Raw genomic sequence first — 17,365 nt, forward strand, 5'->3', positions numbered from 1 at the left:
TTTTGATCAACAGACTGTTAAAATCGTTAGCAGTCATATTTTAGAGTCAAAATTAAATGCGAACTCACTCTGCTACAACCAACCGTGCAATTAATCCCCACCCTTTCGGTTATACCTTTTATAAAGGATTTTATGTAAATAACACATGGGAAACACATTCTTATTCTTCTATCGTATATATAGATGTATACATAGATAAACAAAGAAATATTAAAAAAAAAACAATTTTTTTATATGTATCTACTATTTATACATATTTAGTAAATCATATAAATAAAATAGATCATGTAATCGGATAACGATTTTTTGTAAGTATATTTTTGCATTTATTATGTTGAAATTTGTAAGTCTAATTAATTTAAGACTGCTGTAAATTTGTATATGAAATGTAAGGAAATATTATTATTGTATTATTATATGAAATCCAAGGAATCAATATTATTGTATTATTATCTTAATTTAATAAGTATTAGTTATTATTGGTGTAATTTGTAAAAAAAACTTAAATATTTGCAAGCTTTTGTATTATATTTTAAATAATCTTATTTATTATAAATATTCGTATTTTATGATTTTGTGTATTAATTCTGAAGTCCACTAGAATAGATTTTATTTAATCATTTTGTGTATGAAGAAATATTTTATATTGTTAGTTTCAATCATAATATTTGACATTATTTCTATATTGTGATGTGTTATCGAACAGCCTAAGTTACAAGCAAAATGTTGTTACAACTCTAAATCTACTTTCTAGACTATCGAAAGGATTTTCTCAGCCTTAAAAAAAAAAAAAAAGACTGTGATGGAAAACCGAAACAACGTTTGTCTTAAAACGCTTGAAAAAATCTATACAAACATGCGCCTTTCGTTAGGTAAAATGCAAGTTTCACATGCTAAAGCTCATCTTGTGTAAAAATTGTCGCCGTTTTGCTGGTCTAAACCAGAAGAGTAACTGACGGAGGACGGGAGGCGCCCAGCCTGTTTGAAAAGACGTTAGTTAGTCCCCTAGGTCAATTCTTTGGATTGCTAGGTTATATAAGCTAGATTATGCATTAAAAAAATGGCCCATTTTGTACAAAAAAAAAAAAGCTTTATGATAAAGCTTTATAACTTCAAAAGACCGCCATTTTTAACATTGAGTTAAAATACAACACATCAAAAAGCAAACACATAAACAACAACATAAAACAAGAGAAATATGTGGTGATCCAATATCAAATTATACCAAAAAAAGACATTTTAAAACAGGAAATTTCTTAAAATTATACTTCCTCCGCCCTATAATAAAAGTTGTAGTTGAGGAATTTAATTTGTCTCATAATAATTGCAGCAATAAAAATAATAATTGAACATAACATTTATTATTAAAAAAAATACTTATAATTGAGCAATAAATCAAAAATATTACTCATCATCGTTATTTTGAGTGTTTAATTTCGTTATTGCATTTTACTCTTGTAGCTTTTCTTTCCAAAAAACATATCAAAGATGTTATAGAACATTAATTTTCATTGAAGGTAACTTTGCGCTACAACATATCTTACAGCTGTATTTCAAAATTTACTTTTTACAATTAACATGGGACGAAGGAAGTATAAAAAAAATATGCTATATAACTATGTTTAATACTCTATGGAAATATGAAATTTAACCATGTGCGAGTAACTTTAAACTTTTGTAGCTAAGACTTCTTCATGTTCTAAAAGTTTTTTACCAAAATAAAAACCATCTAATAATTGAAAATTATTATTTTGTCTCAACGAGACAACAATTTTTATTTAATTTTTATTAATTATTAACAAATCAAATGCCTATCTTAATAAGCGTTTATATTGTAATAATAAATTCTTAAACGATTTAAGTATGATAATAATATTTTAATACGAATTTAAAAATTAGGTCAATTAATTGGTTCGAAGATTGGTAATGAAATCGGTATTCTGCAGAAATTAAAAACTTTTTAAAGTAACTGTACGATTCTTGTGAACCTCTGGACAGTTATGAATGGTGGTCACTATTCATGTCGAACAGAGGTTGGTTTCTTAATGGTCGTGAAGTTTATTGTTAAAGGTTGCAAACTACTTTACTCATATTTCAAATTTTAACATCACCGTCAAATTTTGTAATTTATAAGAATTAAGAGAAAGTTAATTACCGTTAATGAATTTATAAGAATTAAGAGAAAGTTAAATACCGTTAATGAATTTATAAGAATTAAGAGAAAGTTAATTACCGTTAATGAATTTGATTTCCCCATCCTCGTTACCTTTGTTATACATTTAATTGGCAATTTATTGCGGTAGCTTCGCGTAGAAAAAATGTTATCAAAAATTGAAGAAATGGTTTCCAGTATTTTGGGTAAACAAAAATGACATGAATAACCTCATAGGAAGATAAATGATTATTCTGCTTAGAAAATTAAAAAAGAAAAGCAGTTGATATTGCTTCAAATACTCAGTGCCGTGGCAAAGGCCCCCCAAACCCCCCATTTGGGGGGGGCCCACGAGATATAAGGGGCCCGTTTTTTAAAAAATGATAAAATTTTTTATGGCATTTTATTATTTTAACAGATAATTATCAATTATATTCAAACTATAAAATAAAATAAATGCTACTAAGACAATTTTAATGTGAAAAAAAACAACTGATGAGAATGGACATCCTTGTTTAGTTTCTGTATCTATATAGTAGCTTAACTCTAAAATTTTTACTCATACTTTTATGAAAAACACGGAATTTTTTAATCTTGACATGTTTCGTAGTTAACATACTACATTTTCAAAAGATTAAATAACAATTTAAAACTCTGGATATAAATATAAAATCAAAATTTGAAGACATTACAGAGAAATATTAACCGACAAATAGAATTGTTACAAACCAATAAAAATTATAATACAAATTATGATATCATAAATAGCATGCAAAAAATTATGTAAATAAAACAAACTAGATTGACAAATTTATATTATAATGAACAGTTTATTTAAAGATGAGTTTTCCTATTTCACATGGAGTTTTCACACCGGGATATTTCCCGGTGGGCCGTCAGCAATACAACATTTTAAAATTTTATAATATTTTAAAAAGTATTTTCTTTAATTTTTTTAATAACTTTCTAGAATAGTAATAAAAAATTGTGAGTTGAAATACGATTTGAAATATTGATTTCTGCGTGTCAGTTGCTTCATTTGACTGTATGATGTGTGTGTAGTTGGTTAAACCGAAACGCAATCGTCATTATTCAAAATTCGTAGTGAGCGTGGCTGAATCAGCTGAGCCGGTAAGTTTATTATTTTTAGGAGACATTATTATTTTTCATTTAATTTATTTGTATAAATTAAATAGGTATAGTACTATAGTAGGACCTAAAAGTAAATTTTATAAACTATCTGTTCTATTTTTAGGTATTAATTATTGGAATGAAGAAAGTGAAAAGTGGTGCAGCTAAGAGAAGAGAAGCAGCTGCAGCCAGGGAAGTAATAACTAAGTACCCCAAACTTACACAATTTTTGAAACCAGCAGTTCAAGCTGATGGTGAATCAGTAGCAATAACAGAAACCAATAATGATGTTACAGCCAATGCAGAAAATGATTCTGTTTCTTGTTTTGGTTTGTCTGCTGAAGGAGACTCTAATATGGCAATCTGTGAGTGTATACCAACTGCCACAACACTGCCACTTCTTTTTCTCAGTGATGATCCTTCTGATTGGCCAGAAAATGTTTCTGATGCACAGAGGTGTGACATTGTTGAACGTGGTGTAAAGCAAATTGAGATAGATTTTCCACACAATCAAGAAAGACGACGATTTTCAGTGACTTATTATAAACGACAGATGAAGAATGGAGAAACTATTGTACGGTCATGGCTTGTGTATTCTATGAAAAGTAATAAAGTTTTTTGCTTCTGTTGCAAACTTTTTGGTATATCAGATTCACCATTCCGACAAGGGATGAACACATGGGAAGGTTTATCCAAAAAACTGAATGATCATGAAACAGGAAGTACACATCTCAGGTGCTTTGAACAGTGGATGACATTACGAAAAGGTAAACTGTTTTAAAAAAAATTTTGTCATTAAATATAATAAATATTTATATATTTTACCAAATTCAACATTGCAGGCATAATGAATCAAACAACCATTGATGAGCATCAATACAAGTTGCTTCAAAAAGAGCGAAAATTTTGGAGAGCAGTATTGGAACGATTACTAGACATCACTCTATTTCTTTCTGCGAGGAATCTTGGATTCCGTGGTTCACAAGAGGTCATTGGTTCCAAGAACAATGGAAACTTTCTTGGGTTGTTTGAATTGATGGCGAAGTATGATAGTGTGCTCGATGAACTTTTACGTCGGATTCAGAAGAAAGAAACTAATGAACATTATTTGAGCAATGATACCCAGAATGAGTTGATTGAATTGTTAGCCAAGGAGATTGAAGCCGAAAACCTTTCCAAAGTAAAGAAAGCGAAATATTTTTCCATTATTTTGGATTGTACGCCAGACGTTTCACATAAAGAACAAATGAGCATAATCCTACGATCAGTAGTTTGCATTCCTGGGACAGGTATCAACATTTCTGAAAATTTCTTTGGATATCTCAAGGTAGATGATACCACTGGAAAAGGGCTTTTGGATGCCTTTCTAGATCAGACAAAAAAGTGGGAATTAAATATTCTTGACTGTCGAGGCCAATCCTATGATAACGGTGCTAACATGAAAGGAAAGGCAAAGGGTGTTCAAGCTAGGCTTCTTCAAATGAATCCCAAAGCTCTATATGTTCCGTGTGCAAACCATTCACTTAATCTAGTCATTGTTGACGGTGCAAAGTCATCCAACAGTGCAATTACTTTTTTCGGAGTTCTTTCAAGATTGTATACACTCTTTTCATCATCTCCTGCTCGATGGCATATTTTAAAGTCATGTATACCCATTTCTGTCAAGCCTCAATCCGATACCAGATGGGAAAGTAGAATAAACTGTGTGAAACCTCTTCGCTATCACCTGAAAGAGATATTAGAGGCATTAGAAAAATTGGAAGTGTATGCTCTAGAGAAGAGAGATGGCGCAACAGCTACAGAAGTATGTTCGCTGATGGAATATATGATGACATGGCCATTCATATTGTCAATCGTTATTTGGTATGACGTTTTATACCAAATTAACAAATCAAGTAAGCTTCTGCAGTCCTCTACAACTTCCCTTGATGTCTTGGATAGTGAAATAAAGGCCACATATGCATTTCTTCAGCAATATCGTGAAACTGGATTTTCAGACGCACACATGAAAGCATCAGAAATCGCAGAAGTGTTGGACATTGCAAAAATTTTTCCAGAAGTGCGTTCCCGACAAAAAAAGATGATTCATTCATACGAGTGTGCCGATGAAGCTCACACCATCCAATTAGAACAGAAGTTTAAAGTTGATTTCTTTTTACCACTCCTTGATATGTCAATGGGATCAGTAAAGGAGCGTTTTGAACAAGTCAGTAGTATCACAGAGCTCTATGACTTCCTATACCGTTCTGAGAATCTTATTCAAATCTGTAAAGAAAATTCTTTGTCTTTATATTGCAAAAATTTGCAAGCAAAGCTTGGCGATATAGATTCGGATGATCTGGAAATGGAATTAAAACGATTTGTCATAGTGGTACAGGAGAAAGAAAGTACTCACATGAAATCTGCACATGATTTTCTTAATTACATTTATAAAGAAGAGCTGCAAGAAACTTATCCAAATCTTGCCATTGTGTTACGCATAATCCTTACCTCACCAGTAACTGTCGCAAGTGCTGAACGTAGCTTCAGCAAGCTAAAATTGATTAAGACTTTTCATAGGTCAGTATATTTAATCTTGCTACTTTATACATAATAGATGTAGCTCTATGCATTTCTTTTCACTTTTTATAGGTCAACAATGGTTGATGACCGCTTGTCTTCTCTGGCGATGCTGTCAATTGAGAACGATGTGGCAAGAAAATTAAATTATGAGGAGATAATCAACAAATTTGCAAGTATGAAAGTTCGCCACAAGTCATTTCTGTGACAATTGTGAATATGTGATTTATTACAGGTTTTGAAGTATTACCAATATAATATAACAAACATTATTCTGATAATTATCCGTACATATACGTTTGTCTATACTTATATGTCTTATTTTTGATGTTTTTAGCCTTTAGAAAAAATGTGACGCATATATATCCTGTAATGTGATGCCACAAAAATAGGGCCCAAAAAAATGATTTGGGGGGGGGCCCAAATGTACCACGCCACGGCACTGCAAATACTTTAATTAGTTTTACTACATTAAATCACCATGTTTATTTGGTTAATTTATTTGTAACTTTCTCTGATCTATGTAAAAACCCTTAGTGTTAATAACCGTTTTATATGTTTTTATATAACGTATGCGGGAAATTTTTTGAAGCCAGTTTTGGCCTCCCAAGATGGCGCTGGAATTAACAAACGGCTATATAATAGTTTGTGTAATAGTAGTGAAGAAAAAGTATTTGTTTGCTTGTGCAAAAATCTCAAATTTCAAATAATTAGCACTTATATATTATATATACGAATTACACCATTCACAACCTTTTACTTTATTTTTTATTGTAAAGTAAAAGGCTGTGAGTTTTGCAAAATGGCGTTTTAAATAAAACTCGTTTTACGATAAACAAGTTTTGTTTAAAACTCCATCGAATTGGAATGGTTTCATTTAAATGATTTAAAATTTTTTTGAATATTTTCAAATATTGTCTTTTAGTTCTTAATTACCAAAATCTGCATGCTAGAAGGCTAGTAACACAACTGCGTGGTAGGCAGCTGATTTTCTTTTTAAGATAAAATATTTTTTAAGCATTAGTTTTTCAGGTAGGTATTACAAAGTTATGAATGCTGCATGAACTATTAGCTGAACGCAGTGAGTATACACAACTCAGAGACTCCTTCTAAAGTTATTTGGTTGTATAGAGTTTTTCTATGTAAATACTTGTTATACATACATACATACATACATATATATATATATATATATATATATATATATATATATATATATATATATATATATATATATATATATATATATTAGGGTGTTTCAAAAAAAAGTCATGTCTGAAAAAAAAAAAGAGCCCTAGCTTATCATCTGCCCAGACCATGATTTAGTACTAAGGATTTTTTTTTTTTTTATATTTGAAAATCCTAAGGGTCCCTCCAGGGGGTAAAAGGGGCAGTTTTTTTAGCGTTTTGTACCATTTTTAAAACAGTTTGGAGGAAGTCTTAACATTAAAATTTTTAATTTTTTTTTTATATTTCTGTTTTTAAAGACCTAGTTAATCTAAATAAGACGGACTCTATTCTCCAAAAAAAAAAAAGCTTCTAAAAACTGTTTTAAAAAATCCTAAATTTAGGGTTTTTTTGATTTTATAAAACCCATAAATGTTAAACAATATTTTTTTGAAATTCATATTAGTAGGTTTATTTTCGATTAAATTTTCGATGCAGTATTATATTAAATTCACTTGTATTCAGCTACAGAGTTTATTCTAGGAAATAATAAAAAAAGAGGGCCTGGGAATGAATAATAAGGAAATGATTAAATATTTTTTGTAATGAAATATTCAAAACCAAATGGTTTTTTCCGAAAACTAAAAAAAAAATAAAAATTTATGAAACTACAAAAAACTTCAAATCCAATGTAAAATTTGTTTTAAATTGAAATACAGTAATCTTAGTTAATTTATGATCATCTTTATTACAGCTATCTATTAAAAACAAAGTAATTTTTCAAATTAAAAACAGATTAAAAATTTGTTAAAGAAAAAAATGTAAAATAAAAAACTAGATTTTTTTTCTGCTAGCAGCATTTTCATAATCGATTTTTTTTCTGCTTTTTCTGTTTTTCTTGTAATCATTTGTGAAGAGAAGGGTGTCCTGCCTTTTCTCCTCAGAATATGCTCTGTTTATTAGGTCTTGAACTAATTTTACCGCCCTTTCAGAGCAGTCATTAACAACATCAGTCCAATTACTGTTGCTTTAAATTCTAGATAAAAATCATTGAATTTCCAAAATTCTGGTGGTGTTTTCATCCATTGAGTTTCTGCTTTTCCATGTCTAAGCATATCAAAAACTAGCCACGACTTGTCTGTTATTAATGGAGCTAAACTAGGAGGCTCATCTTTACTGAAGTTAAGGCTTTTTAATATAGCTTGGTCCATTATTTGGCGCTCCAAAGGGAAATTTTCATTTGGACATCTTGGTAAACTATACAGTTTCTTGGCCATATCACCACGTTCCCTACATTCTTCATCTGCTAGAGCAAAAACTACCAAAGTGGGATCCAAATACCAAGTATGTCTAAGAATAGAGCTCGTAACAGCTTGGGAGCCAAGTAGATTCCATTCCTCATATCTTTTCATTTGCCAGTAAGCTTTCATATCCTAATAAACAGTATTAATAAACATTTTGAATCATTTTAATCAATAGCAAGCTTTCTAACCTCTCAATAAATTATTAAAAGACCATATACCTGTGCTGGTGCTAAAGAACTTAACTCTGCTTTTAGAAACCACTCTGTATAGAAAAGAGATATGAATAAAACCATACCAGTTATTTCTTCTTTTTCTTTGTTAGTCAGGTTTGGAATTTCATTCATTAAAAGATACAATTTTAAATAGTATAAACCTTTTCCCATGAATCTTGAATGGTGAACTGGTCCCGGTAAATGGAATTTAAACCTATTTGACGATAGAACCATTAAAGTAAGTTCAGCTAGCTCATGGTATTCTTTTCTAACATTTCCATCCTAATAAATTTTTAATATATTTTTAATTTGTTACAATCGTTTCTTTTAAATATTTAGAATAAATAGACATAAACAAAATCAAAATTATAATAGCACCTTTTTAAAGATCTTTGAATTGATCACATTAGTAAAAAACTGAATAGCAGCTAATTTTTGATTATATATCCATGTTCCAGGTGGTATTATTAGTCTTTTCAGCTCCTTAGTTTCATTATCTACACAGTTCCAATTTTTTTTTAGAAATTCAAATAGTTTGTTTTCTGGACCAGAAGTTTCGCTGCTAGGGTAAATCTTCCAGAAATGAGTTATGTGTCGCTCAATTACATGATGTCTACATGCAATCAGCAACAACGGGCGTTGAATCTGTTGAACTAATCTCATGCAAGTACCTTGCCATCTTCCTGTATTTGCTGAAGTTGTGTCAAAGCAGAGACATTTAACTTTATCTCCTAATCCAAAAAACTCCATTAATTCAAAAATAGCTTGCTTTTGATTAACCCCTGAACTAGACTCTATTGGAGGAATGCCAAGTAGTTCTGTTTTCCCATCAATCCTTACCAAAACTGCAATTCTATCTTTTTTTAATTGCTTTCCTTCCGTCAATTCATTTACTATTTTTCCATCAAAGTGTATGGTCATTAGTGAATCTGATGATACTACACTGTTTTTTATATATTCCCTTATTTCTGTTGCTCCGGCAGATACTATGTTCTCTGCAGCTCTATAAGATGTTGATTTAGAGCACTTAAAGTTTGCTACAGAACCACCAGCCATGACAATAACACTACTAATCAAAGCTGTATGTTGGTGGGGTGTTATACCCTCTCCCACTGCTGTATGAGCAGTAGACTGAAGTATATTTTTAGGAAGAAGAACAGAATTTTGAGTATTAGGAATCTCATTAAAATCAAAGTCGATATCTGTTTCCTGGCCTAAATCGTCGCTAGTGTAACTAGAAGAACTTAGATAATCTAAACCATTTTTATCTAACTCTACACATAGCTCTTTTTCTAAATTTGATTTGCTTCTTTTCTTTCTTCCTACAGAATACTCATATCTTTTATCTTTTCCTCCAAGACTTCCTTTCCTTTCCCAAAGCTGGTCTTTTAAGAAAGCAATATCTTCTTCCTTGTCTTTCACTTTTCTCATTTTATCTTTTAATATTTCCTCAAACATAACATGAGGATGTTTTCCAATCCAAAATACTTTATTCATTTGTTCTTCAAATAAATGTCTTTTTTTTACTTCAGCAAGATTTGTTCTTTTTCTTTTATCTTTTAATTTCATCCACTCTTTTAACAGTTTCTCAACTTTATTCCTTTAAAAAATAATATTTGTTTGTATAATGGTTTATGGATTAAACTGATTTAGAGTTCAATGATAAAACTTACCTTAGCTTTTGTATTGTAAGCACCTTAAATCCACCACGTATCCAAGGACCCATTAGTTTAGATAATATGCAGCAGTCAAACTGATCAACTGGGCAGTTAGGTATGAAAGAGGAACTTTTGTTAGTACAACCTACTAAGCACTTAAGTTTTGCTTCACATCTTAATTTTCGTAGAAAGAGATAATATTGAATTACCTCTTTAGCAGTTGCAAATTTATTTGCTGGAAGTTTTATGATATATTTTTTAACTAAAAATATTTCAACCAATCTATTACTTCTAACTTTTTTTTTCGGTGGCATTTTAACAATTTTTTTATTTTTAATCTAAAAACAAAGTTTTATATAACATATATTTAAATAAAACATTATTTACTGAAAAGATTTAAAATTTTATTTAAAAAAATATATAAATAAGTACACCGTAAAAATATTTGTTTTTGTTATATATTTATGGATTTTTGGGTTTTTTAAAACAGTTTTTAGAATTTTATTTTATTTTTTTGAGAATAGAGCTCGTTTTATTTAGATTAACTAGGTCTTTACAAACAGAAATATGAAAAAAACATTTGAAAATTTTAATGTTAAGACTTCCTCCAAACTCTTTTAAAAATGGTACAAAACGCTCTAAAAATTGCCCCTTTTACCCCCTGGAGGGACTCTTAGGATTTTCAAAAATAATAAAAAAAAAAATCCTTAGTACTAAATCATGGTCTGGGCAGATGATAAGCTAGGGCTCTTTTTTTTTTCAGACATGACTTTTTTTTGAAACACCCTAATATATATATATATATATATATATATATATATATATATATATATATATATATATATATATATATATATATATATATATATATATATATATACACATCATATCATATCATACCATTTGTATCATTTAATGTAATAAAAATATTTGTTATTGGTTTTTGAATAGGATAAGTTTTGTTAATTGCTTCCTAAGTTTTTTTCCAGTTAGTTTGTCAGTTTGTTCTTTACCCAGATGATAAAGACGTATTTTTGCATAGATTTCTGAAATAAGTTTAGTCAATGAAATTAAATGTCTATCAGTTATAGTTGAGTCAAACATGAGAAGTTAAAAATTTCAGAAATTTATTAGTAGATTATGAACTTTTTTTTTAAGGTGTTTTTACATGGATTTTTATCTTTAACTAGGAGTAATTGTCCCTAAACTTTAAGGGGTAATTAACATAACAAGGGATAATTGAAGATATAGATTTACATTTATCATACATTTTTTGATAACACACATAATGTTGATAATGTTTGATAGCATACATAATATATGTTATCAAAAAATAATATATCATATTTTAAAAACTATATTTTGTATTTAATATTCTTATTAAATATCATACCCATTAATTTTATTCATATAATAGATAATCCCTGAGTTGAAAAAGGAACCCCTGAGTTGTGTGTACTCACAGCACTTAGCTAATAGTTCATGCAGCATGTACATATCTGGTATCTTGCTACAAAAATTGAAAATATAAAATTCGTCAAAATTGTAGGTGGACACCACTGCCGCTTAACGAATATTTATATATGTATATATATGTGTGTATATATATATATATATATATATATATATATATATATATATATATATATATATATATATATATATATATATATGTATATATATATACTCAGTCTATATATGCTAGATATGTATTAATAAAAGAAAGTATTGTGCTGGTTCATTGTGGTTTTTTTTTAACTATGTTTTGAAGGCGGTAATCAAGTAGCTATACAGAAACAAATAATGTAGATTATGTCACGTCTTTCTTAAATTATAATCTGCTCTACAGTGAAGTAAAATGTAACGGGGAATATAAATATAAGACAACCAAATTTGTATGCGTATATATATATAGCCATAAGTTATCAATACAGTATATATATGTAGTAGCTATATAAACTGAGGGTTTATTTTCAAAACAAGTTTCAATTTGCGTGGATGTTTAACGAAACCATTAACTGGTATCAACCATTGTAACTGGATAATTAAATCCAGCTTAATTCTTTTACAAGAAGCAAGAAAATATGGCTTTTTCCATCCTGAGAAGTGAATTTGTAGGTAAATTACAAGAATCTTCTTTAAGAAGCAGCATCTTTATCTTCTTCTAAGATTTTTTGAGTTGAGCGTTTCCTCTCTTCAGCTTGTCTTAATTTTGATAGAACAATACTTTCAAAATCACTGTCCTTGAGAAGACCACCCGTGCCCTCCATTTGTGATGATGGAACCTAATAAAATTTATTACATTTACATGCAGCACGCAAATACTAACACAAAAGTGTACACAACGGACAAGTCAATGTACCTTGCTCTGTGATGTCTTTCCTAATTTCGCACCTTCCAACCAAGAACATACAAACGGATTTTCTTCAAGGCCTTTCTCAAACTCCAAAGCCATGTTCTGAAACATGAAGCAGAGTTTGATGAAGCAATTTTTACCTGAGACATTTGCAAATTTAAATAACGCACACAAAAAAAAGAAACTTACAGCATGAATATGATGTTTGAATTCAACAATAGCGAGACCATTTTTGCTCGATAACACAATTGCAGAAACGGGTCCGTACTAAAACAATTTTTAAATAACTAAAATTTGCATTCTGTATTCAAAACCTTCATGTCTTCAAAAAGAACCATAACTTTTAAGACTAAACAGAATTTCTTTTAAATAAACCTTTTCGAAGAATTGCATCAGGACCTCTTCGTTGTATCCACCGTTTTGATGGTCCTTTACACTAGCAGTCCATTTTACCTGATATAAAAGTAATGAGGTTTAGATAAGAGGATGCGTTCATTCAGTTGACGCACACAAGCAATATTAAGTAGAAAATTACTTTCAATTTCGGTGAAGTTTCCTCTTGCTTCTTTTTTCGATCTTCATTAAGTTGCTTTTCGACCAATACTTGTTGTTCTTTCAACAAACGAGATCCTTCCTCTCGCAATCTTTTGATCTAGTGAAAATAACCAATAAATTATGTCTGACATATGATAAACATTGAACGAACGAAGAAGGCATAGATAATAATTTTTATGTTTTTATGATTTTCAAATGATGCAAAAAAAAAACCAAAAAAAAAAACCAAATTAATGTTTAAATAAGTGAAACAAATTCCCTATAAAAAAGTGTTTCCTATAAAAAAAAAAAAAAACTTTTATCACTTGAGTAGAAAGAAAATAATTGAGAGAATCGGTGATTTTTACTTTACTAAAGTTACTTAACGAAACATTTCTAATAAAAAGTCAACTCCTGTAATGGACAGATCACATTACTACTTGCTATGAGATCAATTCACTAATAGAAAAATATTTTACATTTTTAAAACATCTTATTTGTATATAACTTAGTCAGCGACTTCTCATTAATAAATCATATTAATAACTTAATGTGATTTTTTCAACATAAGTTAAAACAATCAAAATATGAAAACACGCTTAAGCATATTCATGCAAGCATATGCACTAACACACATCCATACAAACAAAAGCACTACATGCACACACATTTACATACTTATTTAAATAAAGAAACGAAACGTGCATAATATTCAATCTACAATTACTTAAAAACAAACAGGTGTCATAATTATGACATAAATGTATATACATACATAAATATATATATAAATGTGTGTATATATAAATATATATATATATATGTGTGTATATATATATATATACATATGTGTGTATATATATATATATATATATATATATATATATATATATATATATATATATATATATATATATATATATATATATATATAATGCCAAACAAACACATAAACACAATTTTAATCAACCTTAAATAAAATTATGCGTAAACCTCTGCAGCAAGTCTTTCAGCATTTAAAGCATCATTACTCTTTGCTTCTTGCGCTGCATTTTCTCTGTGTTCCAAATCTGTGAGAAAAAATGTAAGAAGATAATTTTACTTTTTAATTTATGCTTGTATTTTGAGTTTTAAGCTTTAAAAATATGAAAAGTATGAATGCTATGTGCTATACTATAAGGTTTTTGGCAACCTGTTTTAATGTTAAAACAGGTTATCAAAAAAAAAAATTATATTATTTAGTCATTGCGTTTTATTAGTGAATTACTATTTGCAATGACCTGTGTTTTTTGTTACATCCTTAACACGAAATATATATATTGATATTGATTGATTGATTGATATATTAATTTATAGTTGACTAAACATAGAGTAACTATTCAGTATGGCTGCTCTCTGAAGCAATCATATCATCAATTTAATAGCCGGATTTAATGAAAAGGTAAGTTGAGACTACATGACCAGAGAAGGCTAAAACCATAACAGATGTTGGCCAGATATATGGAGTGAAAGCCATTGTATTAGATTTGTTTAGAAAGACACAGGCAAACTTTGTAATAAGTTACATTTATTACAAAGTTTGCAGCCACATTATATATACAGATCACTGTGAGAAAGTTTGTAGCCACATTATATGTACTAATCACTGTGAGAGAAATTGAAGCCATATCATATGTTCTGACCACTATGAGAAAACTAACATTGATGACATGTATTTTAAAAACAGCTTTCTTAAAAGGCAAATTGAAGTACAAGCTAACCATCTTTAAATTTCTTTCTTTTTGCATCAAAAGCTTTTGTTCTCAACTTAGCAGCTTCTTTTGCTTTTATGACTTTGTTAAGAGCTTCCTAGTTGAAAAAAGGAAAGATTTGCAATAATAAATTTGCAGTCTTATAAGATTAGTTTGAACAGAACAAAATCAAAATGTAATAAACCTTACTCGAGCTTTAGGATCTGTTAAAATCTTTAATGCTTCAGCAATTTGGATAAACAGCTCAGCTGAAAATGTTTAATTCTGATAATTAGACACAAATGAAGTGAACTCCACTTAACTACAAATACCACTGCAAAGTACCTCAAGTCGTCCCATTACACTACCTCTAGCATCACATAATAACCGTTATCATACTATATGTTAACTTTGTAATTTTGTCATTGAAATCTTGAAATACCTGCTTTTGGATTATCTGGATTCTTATCAGGGTGACATAATAGCGCTTTCTTTCTGTAAGCTTTTAAAATCTAATAGAAAAACCATCATTGATAATGAAGTCAGTAATTCAGAAATCAATTGAGCTAAACTAGGGGTTTTAAATTAAAAGCAATCATTGAAAACTAAAGTGCAACCATTATTAAGCAAGTATAAGGTTCAATGAAACTCATATAACAAAGCAACTGACCTCATTTTCCGTGCTCTCAAAAGTGACCCCAAGCAACTCATAATAATTCATTTATTGTTATTTAAATGAATTTATATACTTAATTTCAACTAAACAAAAATTTGAATGTTAAAACTCTTATCATAACTATAATAGCAAAACCATAATTCCAAAAGATTTGTTTCTTACTTAAAACATATACATTAGTAAAATGCGAATAACCTTTTCAGAAACATAAATTTTATGATATAAACAAACTAACTTATTTTATTTGTCAACATTGAAAATAATATAAAATTATTTTTTTGTTTAGAAGTAGTCTATGAAAATGGCATTTGTTTATAAGCCTCCAAAATATTTAATTATAAACCCTAACATTCACAAGGATATGCATTTATTACTTTTTAAACACAAGTTAATTTACAAAAATACAAAACCCAATATAATAACTAAAATATCTTTTTTAATAGAAATATTTACAAAGTAAGATATAAATACTAACATGCAACTAAACAACAGCAAAAAATAAATCGATATAAAGATCAACAATACAAAAAATAACCTAAAAACTAGAGTCAAATTTCAACCAAAGATTCAGAGTTTTCAAGAAATACTTGTGATAACCATACATCAAAATCCATAAATACTTAGACATAGAAATATAGGGTATAACTATTTCAAACATGTGAATTTATCTCACATGAGATTTTTCAGTCCTTGCTATCTGTAGGGTTTCTTTCAATTGATCATCAGATATGTTTTTTGCCCATTCAGGAATGTTTACAGATGGAAGTGAAAAACCAATCATTGATTTTTTTATCAATTCTGCATGACCTATGTACAAAAATAATGACCAAAAAAAACCTGTTGAAAATTCTTCCACAAACCTAATATATTAGTATACATTATTGTTATGAAGTGCATTAGATTAATTTAGTTGCTGAAGATATTTTTTAAGTGTTGAATTTGACTTAAATAATTCTGGGAATTTAGAAAAACAAACTTTTATTTGCAGCCAGAGATTTTCAACATTTTATTTATGAACTATTATTTGCCAACATAAGGAGACTTACTTTCAGTTATTTCAAAATCTGTGTTCTTATAGTGGATAGTAAATCCTGCATCACTATCACATTCAGGAAAACCCAACCCTGTGCTGGGTAAACCATCTTCAATGGCAGAACAAACAAGATCCTAAACAAAACAAAAATTTACAAAAATCAATACAAATAAAATAAACAATACCAATCTTGAACTTTGATTGAAAAATAGAAACTTTACACAATAAAAAAAACCAAAAGGAAGAGAGAGAAAAAAAAAAAATTATTTGCACACTTCTTGTAAATAAACAGAATAAGTATTAAAATTTTTGAAAAAAATTAGCTTTAGACAGCTTTGAACTTTAACATTAATGCATACATCAAAGTTGTTTACCTGATAGTCAATACAAATATCAAAGTTTTCCATAGCAGTATGCAAGTCATCAATGTCAACATCTACCTTAGTTTCTTCACTTTCATTGTCACTGCTCAAGTTCTCTTGAGATAGTAGCTGGTAACCTGCGTATTCAGTTTGATAGCTATCATCATCATCCTCACTAGTTGCACTGTCATTATGGGATGAATCCTCAGTGCTAACAATATAATTTATGTTTGGCACATCTGAAACATTCTCAGAAATTTTTTTGCTAATATTCTCAATATTAGAGTCTGGTGACATACTAAATTGAAAATCTATTGTTAAATAAAAATAAGAAAGAATTGGAACACCAGCTTTTCATTTTTCATTTGATCCTCATTATACCTTAATCGTTTAAATTTAAAAAATTAAAAAATAACCTAAATATAGGAACTTATTCATTAAACTTTTTTTTTTTAATTATCTTAAATAAAAAAAAAAAAAAAGAAAAAAAA

The 17,365-nt window shown here is 28.9% G+C and overlaps 3 protein-coding genes and 1 pseudogene across 6 annotated transcripts; 1 reads left to right on the plus strand and 3 right to left on the minus strand.

Moving 5' to 3' along the window:
- The first annotated feature begins 2,488 nt into the window (after positions 1-2,488).
- LOC145201014 (zinc finger MYM-type protein 1-like) lies at positions 2,489-6,267 on the plus strand. 2 transcript variants are annotated; one of them, XM_080074628.2, is made up of 5 exons: positions 2,489-3,283; positions 3,408-4,050; positions 4,126-5,842; positions 5,915-6,077; positions 6,180-6,267. In XM_080074628.2, exons 2-4 carry the CDS (start codon positions 3,423-3,425, stop codon positions 6,048-6,050), a joined length of 2,481 nt encoding a protein of 826 aa, XP_079930754.2. In that variant the 5' UTR covers positions 2,489-3,283; positions 3,408-3,422; the 3' UTR covers positions 6,051-6,077; positions 6,180-6,267. The 2 variants fall into 2 exon arrangements, with proteins under 2 accessions (XP_079930754.2, XP_079930753.2); XM_080074627.2 differs by having other exon boundaries at positions 5,915-6,018; positions 6,180-6,257.
- Positions 6,268-7,691: 1,424 nt separating this feature from the next.
- LOC149889854 (uncharacterized) lies at positions 7,692-10,638 on the minus strand (annotated as a pseudogene). The gene is made up of 5 exons (XR_016451969.1): positions 10,199-10,638; positions 8,904-10,125; positions 8,687-8,807; positions 8,532-8,575; positions 7,692-8,442 (listed from the first exon to the last, which is right to left on the minus strand). The product of XR_016451969.1 is annotated as an uncharacterized LOC149889854 (transcript).
- Positions 10,639-12,075: 1,437 nt separating this feature from the next.
- On the minus strand, positions 12,076-15,600 carry LOC145182982 (dnaJ homolog subfamily C member 17-like). Of its 2 annotated transcripts, none has more exons than XR_016451921.1 (10): positions 15,474-15,600; positions 15,246-15,315; positions 15,014-15,072; positions 14,834-14,921; positions 14,044-14,143; positions 13,075-13,191; positions 12,915-12,992; positions 12,729-12,806; positions 12,546-12,641; positions 12,076-12,468 (listed from the first exon to the last, which is right to left on the minus strand). XR_016451921.1 is itself a non-coding variant. In XM_090085626.1 (10 exons), the coding sequence occupies exons 1-10, from the start codon at positions 15,522-15,524 to the stop codon at positions 12,322-12,324; spliced, it is 861 nt and encodes a 286-aa protein (XP_089941752.1). In that variant the 5' UTR covers positions 15,525-15,600; the 3' UTR covers positions 12,076-12,321. The 2 variants fall into 2 exon arrangements, 1 of the variants encoding a protein (XP_089941752.1); XM_090085626.1 differs by having other exon boundaries at positions 14,067-14,143.
- Positions 15,601-15,891: 291 nt separating this feature from the next.
- Positions 15,892-17,275, minus strand: LOC145182831 (uncharacterized). Its single transcript, XM_090085627.1, has 3 exons — positions 16,887-17,275; positions 16,526-16,646; positions 15,892-16,286 (listed from the first exon to the last, which is right to left on the minus strand). The coding sequence occupies exons 1-3, from the start codon at positions 17,169-17,171 to the stop codon at positions 16,144-16,146; spliced, it is 549 nt and encodes a 182-aa protein (XP_089941753.1). The 5' UTR covers positions 17,172-17,275; the 3' UTR covers positions 15,892-16,143.
- Positions 17,276-17,365: the final 90 nt, after the last annotated feature.

Source organism: Hydra viridissima, unplaced genomic scaffold (genome assembly GCF_058129835.1).
Source record: "Hydra viridissima isolate aposymbiotic clone 2 unplaced genomic scaffold, HvirCarnegie_v1 scaffold_4, whole genome shotgun sequence".
Classification (NCBI taxonomy): Eukaryota; Metazoa; Cnidaria; class Hydrozoa; order Anthoathecata; family Hydridae; genus Hydra; species Hydra viridissima.

Excerpts from the sequence above, each read along its gene's own strand:
- LOC145182982 (XM_090085626.1), bottom strand. The coding sequence starts at position 15,524 with ATGAATTATTATGAGTTGCTTGGGGTCACTTTTGAGAGCACGGAAAAT. Across the intron at positions 15,073-15,245 it reads TCCAGATAATCCAAAAGCAG|CTGAGCTGTTTATCCAAATT; the intron begins GTATTTCAAGAT and ends AAACATTTTCAG. Across the intron at positions 14,922-15,013 it reads TAACAGATCCTAAAGCTCGA|GAAGCTCTTAACAAAGTCAT; the intron begins GTAAGGTTTATT and ends TTTTTCAACTAG.
- LOC145201014 (XM_080074627.2), top strand. The coding sequence starts at position 3,423 with ATGAAGAAAGTGAAAAGTGGTGCAGCTAAGAGAAGAGAAGCAGCTGCA. Across the intron at positions 4,051-4,125 it reads GTGGATGACATTACGAAAAG|GCATAATGAATCAAACAACC; the intron begins GTAAACTGTTTT and ends TCAACATTGCAG. Across the intron at positions 6,019-6,179 it reads GATAATCAACAAATTTGCAA|CCTTTAGAAAAAATGTGACG; the intron begins GTATGAAAGTTC and ends TGATGTTTTTAG.
- LOC145182831 (XM_090085627.1), bottom strand. The coding sequence starts at position 17,171 with ATGTCACCAGACTCTAATATTGAGAATATTAGCAAAAAAATTTCTGAG. Across the intron at positions 16,647-16,886 it reads ATATTTGTATTGACTATCAG|GATCTTGTTTGTTCTGCCAT; the intron begins GTAAACAACTTT and ends TGTTTTGTTTAG. Across the intron at positions 16,287-16,525 it reads AGATTTTGAAATAACTGAAA|GTCATGCAGAATTGATAAAA; the intron begins GTAAGTCTCCTT and ends TTTTGTACATAG.